At 39.7% G+C, this 16,009-nt stretch overlaps 1 protein-coding gene and 1 long non-coding RNA gene across 2 annotated transcripts; both read left to right on the top strand.

Annotated features, from left to right (window-relative positions):
- Positions 1-4,190: 4,190 nt before the first annotated feature.
- Positions 4,191-6,478, top strand: LOC132445475 (uncharacterized). Its single transcript, XR_009522600.1, has 2 exons — positions 4,191-4,615; positions 5,317-6,478. It is a non-coding gene; the product is annotated as an uncharacterized LOC132445475 (long non-coding RNA).
- Positions 6,479-9,041: 2,563 nt separating this feature from the next.
- LOC132445769 (macrophage mannose receptor 1) lies at positions 9,042-15,216 on the top strand (the record flags this gene model as incomplete). The annotated part of the gene is made up of 4 exons (XM_060035895.1): positions 9,042-9,510; positions 9,628-9,981; positions 10,438-10,529; positions 13,743-15,216. Coding segments are annotated over 4 exons (1,071 nt in total), but the record flags the coding sequence as incomplete, so codon positions are not given.
- Positions 15,217-16,009: the final 793 nt, after the last annotated feature.

Genomic DNA, 16,009 nt, shown 5'->3' on the forward strand with positions numbered 1-16,009 from the left:
CAATCGTTCCTGTCTCTTAACGTGGATGTCGTTCTTTTCAGGTTCTTTTTCAGGATTTAATTGAAAGCTAGAGAGGGTCGACTTCTCTTTCTATTTATTTATTTTTGTTTAAATTAATATTGATATAATAATACAAATAGTAAGAGATGATCCGCACGGAGCCCCGAGTCCGGTGGGGCTTCATGTGGTGCTCGGGCCACGGTGGTTGGTGTCTCCTGTGTCTAATGTTTCAAATTTAAGGTTGTTGGTCTCCTTCCTTGTCTTGCTTTAAAATAGTCGTAGAATTATCTGAGATTCAGGCCTATGCTGTTTTTAAATGAAAACTCATCGTGTTCGAATTCCCGCTGAAAGTGAGTGAAAAGCGATCCTGACTCGGCGACTTTCTGAAAGAACACAGCAATTTGGCGTGTGGAAAACCCACTTCTAACACTTAATACACAAATACGAGACTCAAATACGAAAAAAATTAAATATGAAAGATAAAGACTTTATTATCACTAGCAAACAGCTAACAGAGTTAGTTTTCAAAATAACCCAAGAGCCTCTCCCCAGACCTCGGCCTGTATCCTCCATTCTGGCCGTCCATCATCCACACTTCGTTACCTCATCCCATGCATCCTTTCCTTATGTGGACATTTACTGTACTTACATTTAATCGTACACTCCTATCCAGTGCTCCCTAGCTACCCTCTCGGCTCACAGCCTGTAACACACCTTAAATGGAACATGCTAGCGACACACATAAAACATGTCAGCTTGGGCTGGCTCCATAGGCCGCCTGCACTCTTTAAAGGGGTAGTTCGGAATTTTGGACATAGGGCCTGATTCCCAAGTGAGCATTGGTATTCTATATCACTGGAGACAGTTTTCAACACATTTCATACAGTCCTTCTAGTTGCAGAGTTCGCTCGTGCTAGGCTAGCGCAAGTCAACGGGCAATGCTAGCCTGCTATTAAAAACAGTCTTACCCACTCCACAGTACACCCGAGGTAAATCAATTATAAAATAATGTTTATAGAATAATGTTAGAAATAAAACCGAAATAAAACCAACCTAACCGAATCACGAAACTGAGGTTCATCCTTTCAAAGTAATGTAGGATTAAAACTAACAATGTAAAAGGATTTAATTGAAAGCTAGAGAGGGTCGACTTCTCTTTCTATTTATTTATTTTTGTTTAAATTAATATTGATATAATAATACAAATAAAAAAATAAGAAAAGATTACATTATTTTTTTTTTTTTATAACTTACATGTGTATGTCATTGCGGGCCTCCAGGAATGTTTCTGCGGGCCGCCATTGGCCCGCGGGCCGCACTTTGAGAACCAATGCATTAGATATTAGTTATTAGGTATATATTTAGCAGTGGTTCCTGACCACTTCATCGCCTTAGAGGAACTTTATTGGTCATTTAGCTTTGCATGAACACAAATTGAACTTGTTTCCATGTGTTTTGCATTCTCAGAACCCTGCGGGAGCTAAATATGCCATGGGCTCTCGGTCCGACACAACTTCTGCTATAAACAATACAGTAAAACAAAAGATCCCAGCCTGTTATGACATACCAGTTGTCATGACTTTACATAATAATAATACAACATGTTATTTTCATAATAGTGCATACTTATGGACAATCAGTGTTTTCTCAGTATTTAGGTAGTTCTCCTTTCGTGTGTTAGGGAGATCGTGTGAGATTTTTTTGTTGTTCAGATGCTTTCATGCAAAGGACCTTAAAGTAAATACAGAGACAGGTCATTAAGGAGAAGGTAGGAGTAAGGGGTCATCTTGTTGAGGGATGAAAACCGGTAGACTGAGGTCATCGGTGATCAAACAGCCTAACCACTCTCCAGCCTCCCTACTACATATCTAATATATATGCATATGATGCTCAATTATGTTCTGCTGAAATGGTTGAATTAGTTTGGATTTGAATATGCAAATTTTTTAACCTCCTCATTGTAATAATAATAATACCTTGGGATATTTATAGCGCCTTTAAAAATGCCCATGTTCGTTTAACAAAAAAAGGGGAGAGGGGAAGGGGTAAAAGGACTTAGGGAAGAGGGTTCAAAGGACTTGTTTTTTTAAACATGGGTAGGGATGGGGCAGAGCAGATGTGGAGTGGTAGGCTGTTCCAGAGTGTGAATGCCCTGTCTCCAAAGGTCCGCATTCTTGCGCAGAGAGCGTGACTGAGAGTGTACCGTAAAAATGTGTCCGTAGAAAATATTTTTTTTAGGCTACTCCAAGTTTGGTTACGGGCAAACCCATCCTCCTCCCTAGTCAAATTCATGTCTGAGACAGATGATACGGGGGGAGGGAGACCTTGAACCATGCGGTTTGAGACAAAGGAAGACTTTGCATGACTTCCAGTATAAGTATTGCCTGCATAAACAGAAAGAGAAGAGAGTGAGAGACCGAGACAGATTATTCCAAATGATCAAACAAATTTTACGGTTTGGGTCCTCTCCAGCTCACCGGCAAGTAGGTACTTAAAGAACTGGTATATAATTGGCAAACACATTTATAGAGTGCATATTGATTATACTGCGTGCCTCAGCAAGTGAATTATTTTTTCAACTGAATATTTGAGTTCTACATTGATTAGAAATGCATAAAACATGTTTTGTGGTCTTGTTCTTGTTTTATACCTTTTTTGAGGGAAATAATATTAGACTTTTCTTTGAAATCTTTATATCTTGGAGAACTCCCGAGGAGAGGAATACTGGAAAAAATGCGATCGCTAAAAACATAAAGACTCTTAATTCTATTTCATTATATTCCAATGTGAGGATATATTTCAAATGTGTGCATTGTCATGTCCTATCACTCTTTTGTTTGCTTGTTTCTTGTTCTATGTTCATATAAAACACAAAATAAAATATATATGCATAAAAAAGAAATGCATAAAAACTATGAATGAATGTTTGATATTGGCATGTGTAATTGGTTCATATTTTTGATATAATCCTTCTTGAATACGATTTTTTTTTTTCACAGTGATTAAAGGGAGCATGATATACTTTCTGCTGTTTACAGGTCTGTGAGTGTTTACACTGTACGAAATAATATATGATTCAATTTCACTTTTGTATGTCTAATCACCTGTTCTACCTGTGTTTGACATGTGTTTTACCTGCGTTCCTATTTTACTTGTGTTTGGCATGCATTTGTTTGACCGGTTTCCCTGTATTTCACCGGTGGTCACCGTATTGTGCCGTGTGTTCTACCTGGTTGCCAGTGCGGTAACCTGTGTTCAACTGTGTTCCCAGGTGTCTGTTCAGCCCTTCATCAATACTATTTTGTCGATAAGAGCCTGACCTGGAGCGACGCCCGGAGCCACTGCAGGCAGTACGGTGGTGATCTGGCCACCGTACACGGCCCGGAGAACCAGACGAGGCTGGTGGAAGTAGCTCGCAAGTACAACTCCGATGTCTGGATAGGGCTGTACGACGATGTTGAATCCTGGACATGGTCGCTGTCGGAGAACGCAAATTATAGCGGTGGAGAGGTGGAGCCCTGGAGCTGGCCCTGGAGGGGACACGAGCCGATCAACGGTAGAGACATGGAGGGATGCGTCAGAATATACCTGGAAACCTGGGACATAGTAGATTGCAATATTGGCCATTACTTCTTTTGCTTCGACAACAACACAAATGGTAAGGCCCTGGTAGAAGTAGTGGTAGTAGTAGTAGTTAGAGTAGTATAAATGGTAAGATAATTACAACTAGCCACTGGAGAAGGCCAATAACACGTGTATTATTTAGTGAGTTGACTCTTTTCATTTTCCTTAATTGCAGACAATAGGCTCAGCGATTCAAGTTTCATCTACGTCCATTCAAGGAAGAGTTGGTGGGATGCCCAGTCGTACTGCCGGGAACACCACACAGACCTGCCCAGCATAAGGAACATTGAGGAGAACAAATTGTTGCATCAAATCCATAATAGCACTGCATGGAAGTGGATCGGACTGCACCGGAACCTTCGGAGTACGTGGTCGGATGGGAGCAACTCCTCGTACAGAAACTGGAAGCACAACACACCACCCAACCGCCCTGCCTGGACCGAGAATAACTGTACTTTGGCTTTATCCAACTTTGCGTGGCAATGGGTCGATACACAATGTAACTCCAAGTTCAACTTCCTTTGCAACGGGGGTAAGATTTGCTCTATTTTGTTTCAATAAAATAATCGGTATTTCTGTCTGGCATCTGTCTGTCTTTTTGACCACACATGTCTGTTTGTGTGTATTTCATGTGGACTGTTGTAGTCTGTTAGTCATGACAAAAATGATACAACATCACCTAAAAACAAGCCGTTACAACTCAGCAATTCCTATATTATTATTGAAATTGCTCTTTATATACAGCAAGCGTCACATGATATTACTTTAATCGATAATCTCTTAATCGCATTGAAATAATCACAAATTCAGATAAAATAATCCCAATAATAATATGTCCTAATATTGTAGCCCTTCTGTCTTGGTGATTGTTTAAATGCTCTACAACATTGTGCTTTCAGTTCCAGCCATGAAGAAGTCGTTCAGAATAAAGCTCAGCTCGGCAGACATCGACCCCAATGACCCTGAATGGAGCGAGGCGATCCTGAAACAGGTCAGAGGTCAACTCAATTGCTGTTGGTAGGTTTAAGCCTGGTGGATGACAATAAAGTTATCTCAGGGTGCAGAGACTCAGCGGGAAGTATTGTAGAATACAGTCCACATTCACTGCATGCTGAACTTAGCTCTCAGCTGTCTCAGACTGTATGTAGTCTCAACAGACGCAGTCTGTCAGTCCAGACAAGGGTCATGGCAAAATCTTTCCCATGATCGTCAAAGGTCAGCTGACTTTGAGGGGTCAATATCGCAGGTATAGTTGAGAGAAAGGCGCACCTGTCATTTGTTATCAGGTGAATTAAACACATTAGAGAAAATAAAGGAAAAATATTTCGTTTTTTGGTTTTATTTCCTACTATCCTACTTTATTTCCTTCCTACTATCTCCAATATTGTGAATTTTGAGTGCAGTACCCATTTTGAAAGACCTGTCTCGATTGTTACATATTGTATCCTTCAGCCAAAATCTATTGGAATGTTTACAAACAGAAAACGGGTCCATAACTCTCTATATAGCTATCATTATAACTAAAATCTAAAATTAATAACTTTATAGAACTAACTGTATCTAACATGATAGGTAAGTAACTTTATGGAGGTAACAAACTATTAGAAGCTCAACATTATATAGCAAACATATGTATATGGCTTACTTTATATAACTACCATTCTGTAGCTAACTTTGACTGTCCTATTGCAGTTGCACGGGAAGCTGAAGGAGAAGATGGTGAACAACGACTTCAATCTGACTTGGACGAAGGCCCCAGATGGAGAGATCTTCCACAACACACGCAAAGACGAGAAACAACAACATCCTTAATTTGCAGATGAAAGATGTCCTCCAAAGGTTGATTAACCTAGCTGTGACGATAACAGTCAGTTAGCACCTTGTTCTACAGCAACCTCTTCAACTAACCCACTGCTTCCCACCCTGTTTTGCCCTCTCACCTGATTTTAGCGTTGTTTTAATCAAAATCTGGGACCTGCACTCTACTGAGTGGTTAGGAGTAGCCTAGCCTACTTGTGTCTATGAAGGCGGGTATTTTGGGACCTGCGTGAGACCTCTACATTTTTATCATGAATTTTTTTTAATATAAAATGTACCAGTGTATAACTCTCGCTTATAAATCAGAAATGTCCCCCGACCCCATGTGTGGCCCACACAAGTGGGGTCCCGACCCATAGGTTGGGAACCTTTGAACTCCCTATCTATACTATCCTATAGGCCTACTATACTATGTAGCATGGCGTTACGTAGGTCTGAAAATTAGAAACTCCTGAAACAGCTGAAACAGCTCCAGCATAGACCAGTTTTATATTATTGATAAATAATGATGAGAATAGCGAGCTGGATTGGACCCAGACAATCAAATGAGTCCAATCTGATCATATGTAATAATCTCTCTCTGTCTCCACAATGTTTGATACTGGCGGCCATGCAAAGTCTTCCTTTGACTCAAACTGCACGGTCCAAGATACCCCTCCCTTCCTCCCCCTGTCTCGTCTGTCTCAGCGTTAGTTGGACTATGGAGGAGGACTTGGTATTGATTTGCCCGTAACCAAACTTCAAAACCTGATGCAAACAAAGATATTGACCCGTACAGCCAAGAGGTTGAAATGGAATTCAAAATCCAATTCAATCCAATGAATATAGTTTAGTAGAACATAATTTATTAATATTGGAAGGATAGTGTAGTGGTTGGGGTCTTGGACTCTCATCTGAAGGGTTCTTGGTTCAACGTCCACAGTTCTACTGTAGGACTCCTACATCAAGATGCTCCCTAACCTCTACCCCATGATCTGTAACCAAATGAACTTTTGTTTTATGCGATGAGATGACAAGTAGATGTGTGGTTAGTTATTTATTAAACAGATAGTGCCGGTCCTTGGTTCTGATAGACATTTAGCAGTTGTAAAATATAAATATAGACCTTGGCAACCATATGTTGTCTTGAGGAACTGTTGCTGTTGTTGTTGTCTCGAGGAACTGTTGCTGTTGTTGTTGTCTTGAGGAACTGTTGCTGTGCGGTAGAACAATGTTTATTTTTAATTATTGATCACCTTTTACGTTGCTGTGTTTATTTGTTTAAATCTCTCAAAAAAGATACTGTTTTAGTAGCCATTTAATAAAAGCAAAAAACCCTCCGTGATCCATTGCCTTAATCAGTTATTCAATATAAGATATTAGTTATTACTCACATATCATTGATTTGAATTTAGTGATAAGCTATTAGATGTTATTCTCTTATTAGCCAGTATAACTTTATTAGGTATTGGGGATTAGTTGTGTTGTGACATATTAGTTATTACTGATTAGATATTGGTCCTTAGTTATGACATTTTTGTTATAATTGATTATGTTAAGTGATTGGTTATTCCATATTATTATTGATTAGATATAGGTGATTAATTATAAAAGGGTTAGGGTTAGATGTTATGCAATATATATTAGATGTTAGTAATTCGATTTAATGGATAGTTATTGGATGATTAAAGTTATTATTGATTAAACGTTAGTTATCAATTATTATTGAGACTTAGTAAGTTATTACTAAAAAGTTATAAGTGATAAGTTAGAAGATGTTAGTTATTGATGATATGATTTTCCTTTTAGTCTGTGATTAGATATTAGATGTTCGCTTTTATACAATGTTAGTTATTATCAATTACTTATTATTGATCAGACATAAATGATAAGTTATTAGAATTTATTAGAAGTGCTAAATTATTATCGACTTGTTATCATTGATTATACATTAGTGATTACATATTAATGACTCAATATTAGTGAATCGTTAGGAGATACCAGTTATCATCCATTTGATATTAGTTATAAGATGATAGTTAGTTATTTAACAGCGGTTGCTCACTACTTACTCTGCTTAGAGGAGCTTTATTGGTCATTTAGCTTTGCATGAAATCAAACCTGTTGCCATGTGTTTTGCATTCTCAGAACCCTTCAAGAGCTAAATCCGCCAAGAGGTCTAGACCTTACACAACTTCTGCTGTAAACAATACAGTCAAAGAAAAGATCCAGACCTGTTATGACACATGGTTGCCATGACTAATCAATTTACATGGGTGCAAATGTTATTTTCATAATAGTATTTACTTATGGACCATCAGTGTTTTCACAGTATCGTAGCCTGAATTTAGCTAGTTCTCCTTTCGTGTGTGTGGGAGATCGTGTACGATTTTATTTTGGTTAAGATGCTCTTATGCAAAAGGCCTTCCAGTAAGTACAGAGAAAGGTCATTAAGGAGAAGGTGGGGGTAAGGGGTCATCTTGCTCAGCGATGACTACAGGTTGACTGAGGACATCGGTGATCAAACAGCCTAACCACCCTCCTGCCTCCCTAATACATATCTAATATACATGATGCTCAATTATGTTCTCCTGAAATGGTTGGATTAGTTTGGATTTGAATATGCAAATGTTTTAACCTCCTCGTTGTAAAAATAATATTAATATTAATAACTTGGGATTTTTATAGCGCCTTTCAAAATATCCAAGGTCGCTTAACAAAAATTGGGAGAGGCGAAGGAGGGGGGGGGGGGCATGGGTAGGGATGGGGCAGAGCAGATGTGGAGTGGTAGGCTGTTCCAGAGTGGGGGAGCATTGGCAGAGAATGCCCTGTCTCCATAGGTCAGCATTCTAGTGCAGGGGATGGCCAGCAGGTCCTTCTCAGAGCGTGACTGAGTGTGGACCATGCAAATGTGTCCGCAGGAAATATTTTTTTAAGCTACTCCAACTTTGGTTATGGGCAGACTCATCCTCCCCCATAGTCAAACCCATGTCTGAGACAGCTGATACCTGGGGAGGGAGGTGATTGTTGACCTTGAACCATGCGGTGTGAGACACACAAAGACTTTGCATGACTTCCAGTATAAGTATTGGCTGTATTGACAGAAAGAGAAAAGAGTGAGAGACAGAGAGAGATTATTCTAGATAATCAGATCGGACACCTTTGACGGGTTGGGTCCTCTCCAGCTCACCGGAAGTAGGTACTTCAAGAACTGGTATTTAATTGGCCAACCCATTTATAGAGTAGGTCTATGCAAATTGATTCTACTGCGTGTCTCAGTGAGTTAATTCTTTTTTCAAAGCGATATTTGTATTCTATATAAATAAGAAATGCAAAAAAACGATGAATGAATCTTTTCATGTTTGATGTTGGCATGTGTAATTGGTTCATATTTTTGATATTATCCTTCTTATTTTTTCCACAGTGATTAAAGGGAGCATGATAGGCCTATACTTTCTGCTGTTTCCAGGTTAGTGAGTGTTTACACTGTATACAATTATATAAGATTCAATTTATCTTTCGTGTGTCTAATCACCAGTTCTACCTGTATTTGACATGTGTTTTACCTGTGTTCCTATTTGATTTGTGTTTGAAATGCATTTGTTTGACCGGTTTCCCTGTATTTCACCGGTGGTCACCGTATTGTGCCGTGTGTTCTACCTGGTTGCCAGTGCGGTAACCTGTGTTCAACTGTGTTCCCAGGTGTCTGTTCAGCCCTTCATCAATACTATTTTGTCGATAAGAGCCTGACCTGGAGCGACGCCCAGAGCCACTGCAGGCAGTACGGTGGTGATCTGGCCACCGTACACGGCCCGGAGAACCAGACGAGGCTGGTGGAAGTAGCTCGCAAGTACAACTCCGATGTCTGGATAGGGCTGTACGACGATGTTGAATCCTGGACATGGTCGCTGTCGGAGAACGCTAATTATAGCGGCGGAGAGGTGGAGCCCTGGAGCTGGCCCTGGAGGGGACACGAGCCAAACAACTGGGAAGCCAGGCAAGGATGCATCGCAATAAACAGGACAACCTGGCTCGATGCCAATTGTAATAATCAATATTCCTTCTCTTGCTTCGACAACGACACAAAAGGTGAGGCCCTGGTAGAAGCTTTAGTAGTAGTAGTATAATTACAACTAGCCGCTGGAGAGGGACAATAAAACTTGCATTATTTAGTGAGGTGACTCTTTTCCTTTTCCTTAATTGCAGATGTTGCGCTCAGTGATTCCGGTTTCGTCTACATCAACGAAAAGAAGAGTTGGTGGGATGCCCAGTCGTACTGCCGTGAACACCACACAGACCTGCCCAGCATAAGGAACATTGAGGAGAATGAAATGTTCTCAAAAATGAATGCTCCCATACAAATTAAGTGGATCGGACTGCACCGGAACCTTTGGAGTACGTGGTCGGATGGGAGCGACACCTCCTACAGAGACTGGAAGGCCGGAATGCCCAAAAACTCTCATAGGACCATGACTAACTGCGCTTTGGCTCAAACCGACTACGGTTGGCAATGGAGCGATTATCCCTGTCAAAACAAGTACAAATTCATTTGTAGCGTGGGTAAGATTTGCGCCTAATATTTTCTTTCAATAATCAACTAATCTGTATTTCTGACTTCATGTCTGTCTGTGTGTGTGTCTGTGTCTTGTTGACTGTTGTTTGTTAACTTTGCATAATAAATTGCATATTATTCTGAATTAGAACTTTGCAATCAGCAATTAGCTAATATTGATAATAATCTTGGCGCAATTTATGAATAAAATCAAACAAAAAAATGATACTCACGTATCCAAAGACAGAACATACAAACCATTACAACTCAGAAAATGTTATTTTATTATAATTGCTGTTAGATAAAGCAGGCACCACATAATACTCCTTGATTTGCTAATCTATCACAATGAAATACTCGCAATAACAATATCAGGTAAAATAATCGCATAGATAATTGTCGTCATAATTGCAGCTCTTCTGTCTTGTTGACTGTTTAAATGCTCTACAACATTGTGCTTTCAGTTCCAGCCATGAAGAAGTCGTTCAGAATAAAGTTCCACTCGGCAGACATCGACCCCAATGACCCTGAATTGAGCGAGGCGATCCTGAAACAGGTCAAAGGTCAACTAAATTACTGTTGGTAGGCTTAAGCCTAGTGAATGAAGATAAAGTTATATCAAAGTGCGGAGCATCAACTGGAAGTATTGTAGAATACAGTCCACATTCACTGTATACTTAGGTCTATGCTGTCTCAGACATTATAGTTTCAATAGACGCAGTCTGCCAGCCCAGACAAAATCTCGAAGTCATGACAAAATCTTTCCCGGGATGCCTTGGAGCGGTCAATATCACAGGTCTATTTGAGAGAGACACGTGCAATTTTCTTATAAGGTGAATTCAACACAATACAGGAAATTAAATAAAAAATATTTTGTTTTGGTCTCATTTCCGACCTACTTTCTCCAATTATGAGAATTTTCGCCAACTTTTTATGAAGCTTACTTTAAAATCTGAAATAATAACTATATTACTAAATGTATCTAAGTAAAAAAAGTAAAGTAAAATGTTTCATTTCACTGACCACAGTGCCGTACATGGTTCAAAGAAAGGCATATAAAGAACAAAGACCACTTTATATACCTACAGTCTATACAAACATTAAAGTTGATTTAAAATAAGGACAGCACATGAAAAACATAAAAATAGCAACATATCATAAAAGGGGAAGAATGGCCAAGGAAAAGAAGTGTGTTTGAGCCTAGATTTAAAAATGGTGACGGAAGGAGCGTCTCTAATTGAAGGCGGCAGTTCTTTCCAAAGGCGGGGCGCAGCCACAGCAAAAGATCTATCACCCCTCTGTTTTCAACGAGTGGTGATGGATGAGCTCTGAAATGCAGGGCGGGGCCAGACCATTTAGGGCTTTAAAAACCATAAGTAGGGTTTTAAAAGGAATTCTGTGCTGGATGGGCAACCATTAGAGGGATGCTACGATGGGGGTTATATGATCCTGCTTTCTGGATCCAGTCAGCAGCCTTGTTGCAGAGTTCTGGACCAGCTGAAGGTGAGAGAGTAGTGATTAAGGGAGTTCTAGGTAAGGGAGTTGCATTAATCCAGCCGTGATGTGATGAAAGCATGGTTTACTTTTTCCAGATTGTGAAATGATAAATACCTAGGTTTCTGATGTGGGATTTGACCTAGGGGGAGAGAATACCTAGGTTGGGCGTGAGAGGGGCTTTAGATTTGGAAGGGCCAAAAATAATGACTGCTGTTTTGTCATTGTTGAGTTTGAGGAAGCTACTTCCCATCCAAACTTTTACCTTCTTAAGGCAGTCAAGGAGGGTCTGGAGCGAGTCCGCTGATCTGAGAGGAAGGTACAATTGCGAGTCATTTCCTTAAAAGTGAAATGAGATGTGACGCTTCCTGATTATATTACCTAGAGGGAGCATGTATAGGCAGAAGAGGACTGGGCCAAAAAATGGACCCCTGGGGGACCCCACAGGACACAGGGGCAGAGGGTGAGGAGAACTGGCCAACAGACACTGTGAAAGACCTATTGCTAAGTTAAGAGGAAAACCATTTAAGAGCTGTGCTACTTATACCAACCCACTGCTCTAGGTGCGACAAGAGGGTGTTGTGGTCGACAGTGTGAAAGGCAGCACTGAGGTCTAATAAGATCAAAATGGCATTTTTTCTACAGAGTCTAGAGTGAGGAGCAGGTCATTTGTTACTTTCAGCAAGGCTGTCTCAGTGCTGTGACGTGATATAAAATCAGATTGGAAGGGCTCCAAAATCTTTGCATGGTTTAAAAAGGGCAATAGTTGTGATAAAACCTAAAAAATAAAAGGAATTGAGATAGGGTGGTAGTTTTTTGGACATTTTGCATCCAGGTTGTGTTTTTTAAGCAGCTGAACAACCGCATGCTTAAAACTTGCTGGAACAAAACCCATGGTCAGGCAAGTGTTAAGAATGACCTGAATACTTGGGCCAATACTGTCAAAGGCATTTTCATTATTTGGGAGGGGACAGCATTGTTCGGTTCCCTCGGTTCCTCTAATGACACAGGTAGGAAATGGTCAAAAAGAGCTGAAGGCCTAGCACCTAAGTGATGCAGGGAAGTAACTGGTGATGGGGGTGAAAGACTGCCTAATGTGATTGATTTAGTCAATAAAACATTTCAAAAAATTCATGCATATGTCGGTGGAAGCCTCGACTTGTGAGGGGGCTTGTGGATTAATGATTGAGTTTAAAGTGCTAAAAAGGATTTTGGGACGATGAATGTGTTTGTTGATAGTATTGGAAAAGTGCCTATCTCTAGCTACTTCGGCTGCTGTTTGGAATGTTGCTAGTAAGTTCTTAAAAATCTGGAAAGAAACAGTGAGGTGATCTTTCCTCCACTTTCGCTCAGCTGTCCGACAGGCTCGCCTGAGAGAGCGGGTTGTGTCATCCAGCCATGGTTGAGATTTGATTTTGGGGCGTTTGAGCTTAAGGGGGGCAATCATTTAAATTGGTCTTTAAGAAGGTTGTCTCATATCTGGCTGTAGGTGAGTCTTGAAATTAAGAACTCTAGTGTTTAACATTACAATTGGCTAGTCCAATCACTGGTCATCTCTCGCATCGACTACTGCATCTCGCTCTTGGCTGGACTCCCTGCCGCTGTGATTAAACCTTTGCAGCGCATCCAGAATACGGCAGCGCACCTCGTGTACAACCTACTGAACTTCTCCCCCTCTTCCTGGACCTCCACTGGTTCCCTGTAGTAGTTTGCATCAGATTCAAGACGATGGTACTGGCATACAAGGCAGCCGATGGAACTGCCCCTGCCTACCTCCAAGCATTGCTAAAGCCACACACCCCTGCTCGATCCCTCCGCTCAACTACCTCAGCTGGACGTCTGGTACCGCCATCAAGAGCTAGCAAAGGTCGATCAGCAAAGTCACAACTTTTCTCTGTTTTGGGACGCCCCCCAAAACAGAGAAAAGGTTTTTTTTTGTTAAAAAATGCGCCTTCATATTTATAACTGATGACATATGTAAATGACCCCCCCCCCCCCCCCTGGGTCACTTCCAGTAAAAATGGAGGTAGTTATATCACTAGCCAGAAAGCAATCTGCAAACTGCAGCAGTGAAAGGGTTAATGTAGCGTGCATATCTAACATGATATGCTAATAACTTTATGGAGATAACCTCATGTAGCTTTACTTCCTATTGTTAGCTTTGTTTGGATATAATTATAAAGCTCAACATTATATGGCAAACATATTTATATCTTTAGATTGCTAACTTTATATAACTAACATTCTGTAGATAACTTTGTCTGTCCTATTGCAGTTGCACGGGAAGCTGAAGGAGAAGATGGTGAACGAAGACCTCAATCTGACTTGGACGAAGGCCCCAGACGGAGAGATCTTCCACAACACCCGCAAAGACGAGAAACAACAACATCCTGAAGTTGCAGATGCAAGATGTCCTCTAAAGGTTGATTAGCCTAGCTTTGAGGATATCAGTGTGTTAGCACCTTGTTCTACAGCAACCTCTTCAACTAACCCACTGGTTCCCACCCTATTTTGCCCCATGACCTGACTTTAGGGTTGTTTTAACCATCATCGGCCCAAAATATCGATGTCCCAGGTAAGGGACCTGCACGTAGCCTAGCTTACTTGTGTCTATGAAGACAGGTCTTTTGGGACCTGTGTGAGACCTCTACATTTTTATCATGAGTTTTGCAATATAAAATCATTGTATAACTCTTGCTTATAAATCAGCAATGACCCCCGACCACATATGTGGCCCACACAAGTGGGGTCCCGACCCATAGGTTGGGAACAATTTAACTCCCTTTACTATACTATACTATACTATACTACTTAGCATGGCGTTACGTAGGTCTGAAAACTAGAAATTACAGAGAAAACTCCTGATACAGCTGACACAGCTCTAGAATAGCCCAGTTTTATATTATTAATAAACAATGATATAGTGAGCTGGATTGGACCCAAACAATCAAATGTGTCCAATCTGATCATATGTAATAATCTCTCTGTCTCCACAATGTTTGATACTGGCGGCCATGCAAAGTCTTCCTTTGACTCAAACTGCACGTTCCAAGATACCCCTCCCTTCCTCCCCCTGTCTCGTCTGTCTCAGCGTTAGTTGGACTATGGAGGAGGACTTGGTATTGATTTGCCCGTAACCGAACGTCAAAACCTGATGCAAACAAAGATATTGGCCCGTACAGCCAAGAGGTTGAAATGCAATTCAAAATCCAATTCAATCCAATGAATATAGTTTAGTAGAACATTATTTAAGATACAATATATATTCATGGTGAAGGATAGTGTAGGGGTTAGGGTGTTGGACTCTCATCTGAAGGGTTCTTGGTTCAACATCCACAGTTCTACTGAAGGACTCCTGGATCAAGATGCTCCCCAACCTCTACCTCATGATATGTAAGCGAATGAACTCACTGTAAGTGAATGTTTCATGTGATAGTAAATGTGTAGTTAATTATTCATAAAACAGATAGTACCGGTCCTTGATTCTGGTTGACATGTAGCAGTTCAAATGCTCTGTAAACATAGACCTGTGACCGCATAACAATTAATTTTAGATTGAATGCACAGCCAATCTTCAGGTAAGCTAGCCTGTGTTGCTCGGCAACCATATGCTGTCTGAGGAACTATAAAGCTGTGCGGAAGAACAAGTCTGTTTTGTTTTCAATTATTGTTCACCTTTTATGTTGCTGTGCTTATTTGGTTAAATCTCACAAAGTAGTAACTGTTTTACTAGCCATTTAATAAAGGCAATAAACCTACCGTGATCCATTGCCTTAATCAGTTTTTCAATATTAGATATTAATTATGACTGACATATCAATGATTTGAATTTAATGATTAGCTATTAGATGTTATTAATTTATTAGCAAGTATAACAACTTTATTATATATTTTACTTATAATTGATTATATATAAGTAATTGAGGTCAATATTATTATTGATTAGATATTAGTGATTCATTATTAGACGTTATTAAATATATATTAGATGTTAGTAATTCGATATAAGTGGTAGTTCTTAGATGTTATTATTGATTAAATGTTACTTATCAATTATTATTGATTCAGAATAAGTTATTACTTAATAGTTATAAGTGATAAGTTATAAGATGTAAGTTATTGTTGAGATACACGATTTTCATTTTAGTAATAACCTATTATCGATTCGACATGTGATTAGATATTAGATGTTCGCTTTTATAAAATGTTAGTTATTAGTAATAAGTTATTAATGATCAGACATAAGTAATAAGTCATTAGATATAAGTGCTAAGTTATTTTCGACTTGTTATTATTGATTATACATTAGTGATAGATATTAATGATTCTATAGTAGTTAATAGTTAGGAAATACAAGTTATCATCCATTGGATATTAGGTATAAGTTGTTAGTTGGTTATTTAACATAGTTCCTGACCACTTACTCTCTTTAGAGGAAATGTATTGGTCATTTAGCTTTGCATGAACAAGTTAAACAAATTAAACCTGTTTCCATGTGTTTTGCATTCACAGAACCCTTCAAGAGCTAAATCAGCCATGGGC

The sequence above is a fragment of the Gadus macrocephalus genome, chromosome 17 (assembly GCF_031168955.1).
Source record: "Gadus macrocephalus chromosome 17, ASM3116895v1".
NCBI classification, from domain to species: Eukaryota; Metazoa; Chordata; class Actinopteri; order Gadiformes; family Gadidae; genus Gadus; species Gadus macrocephalus.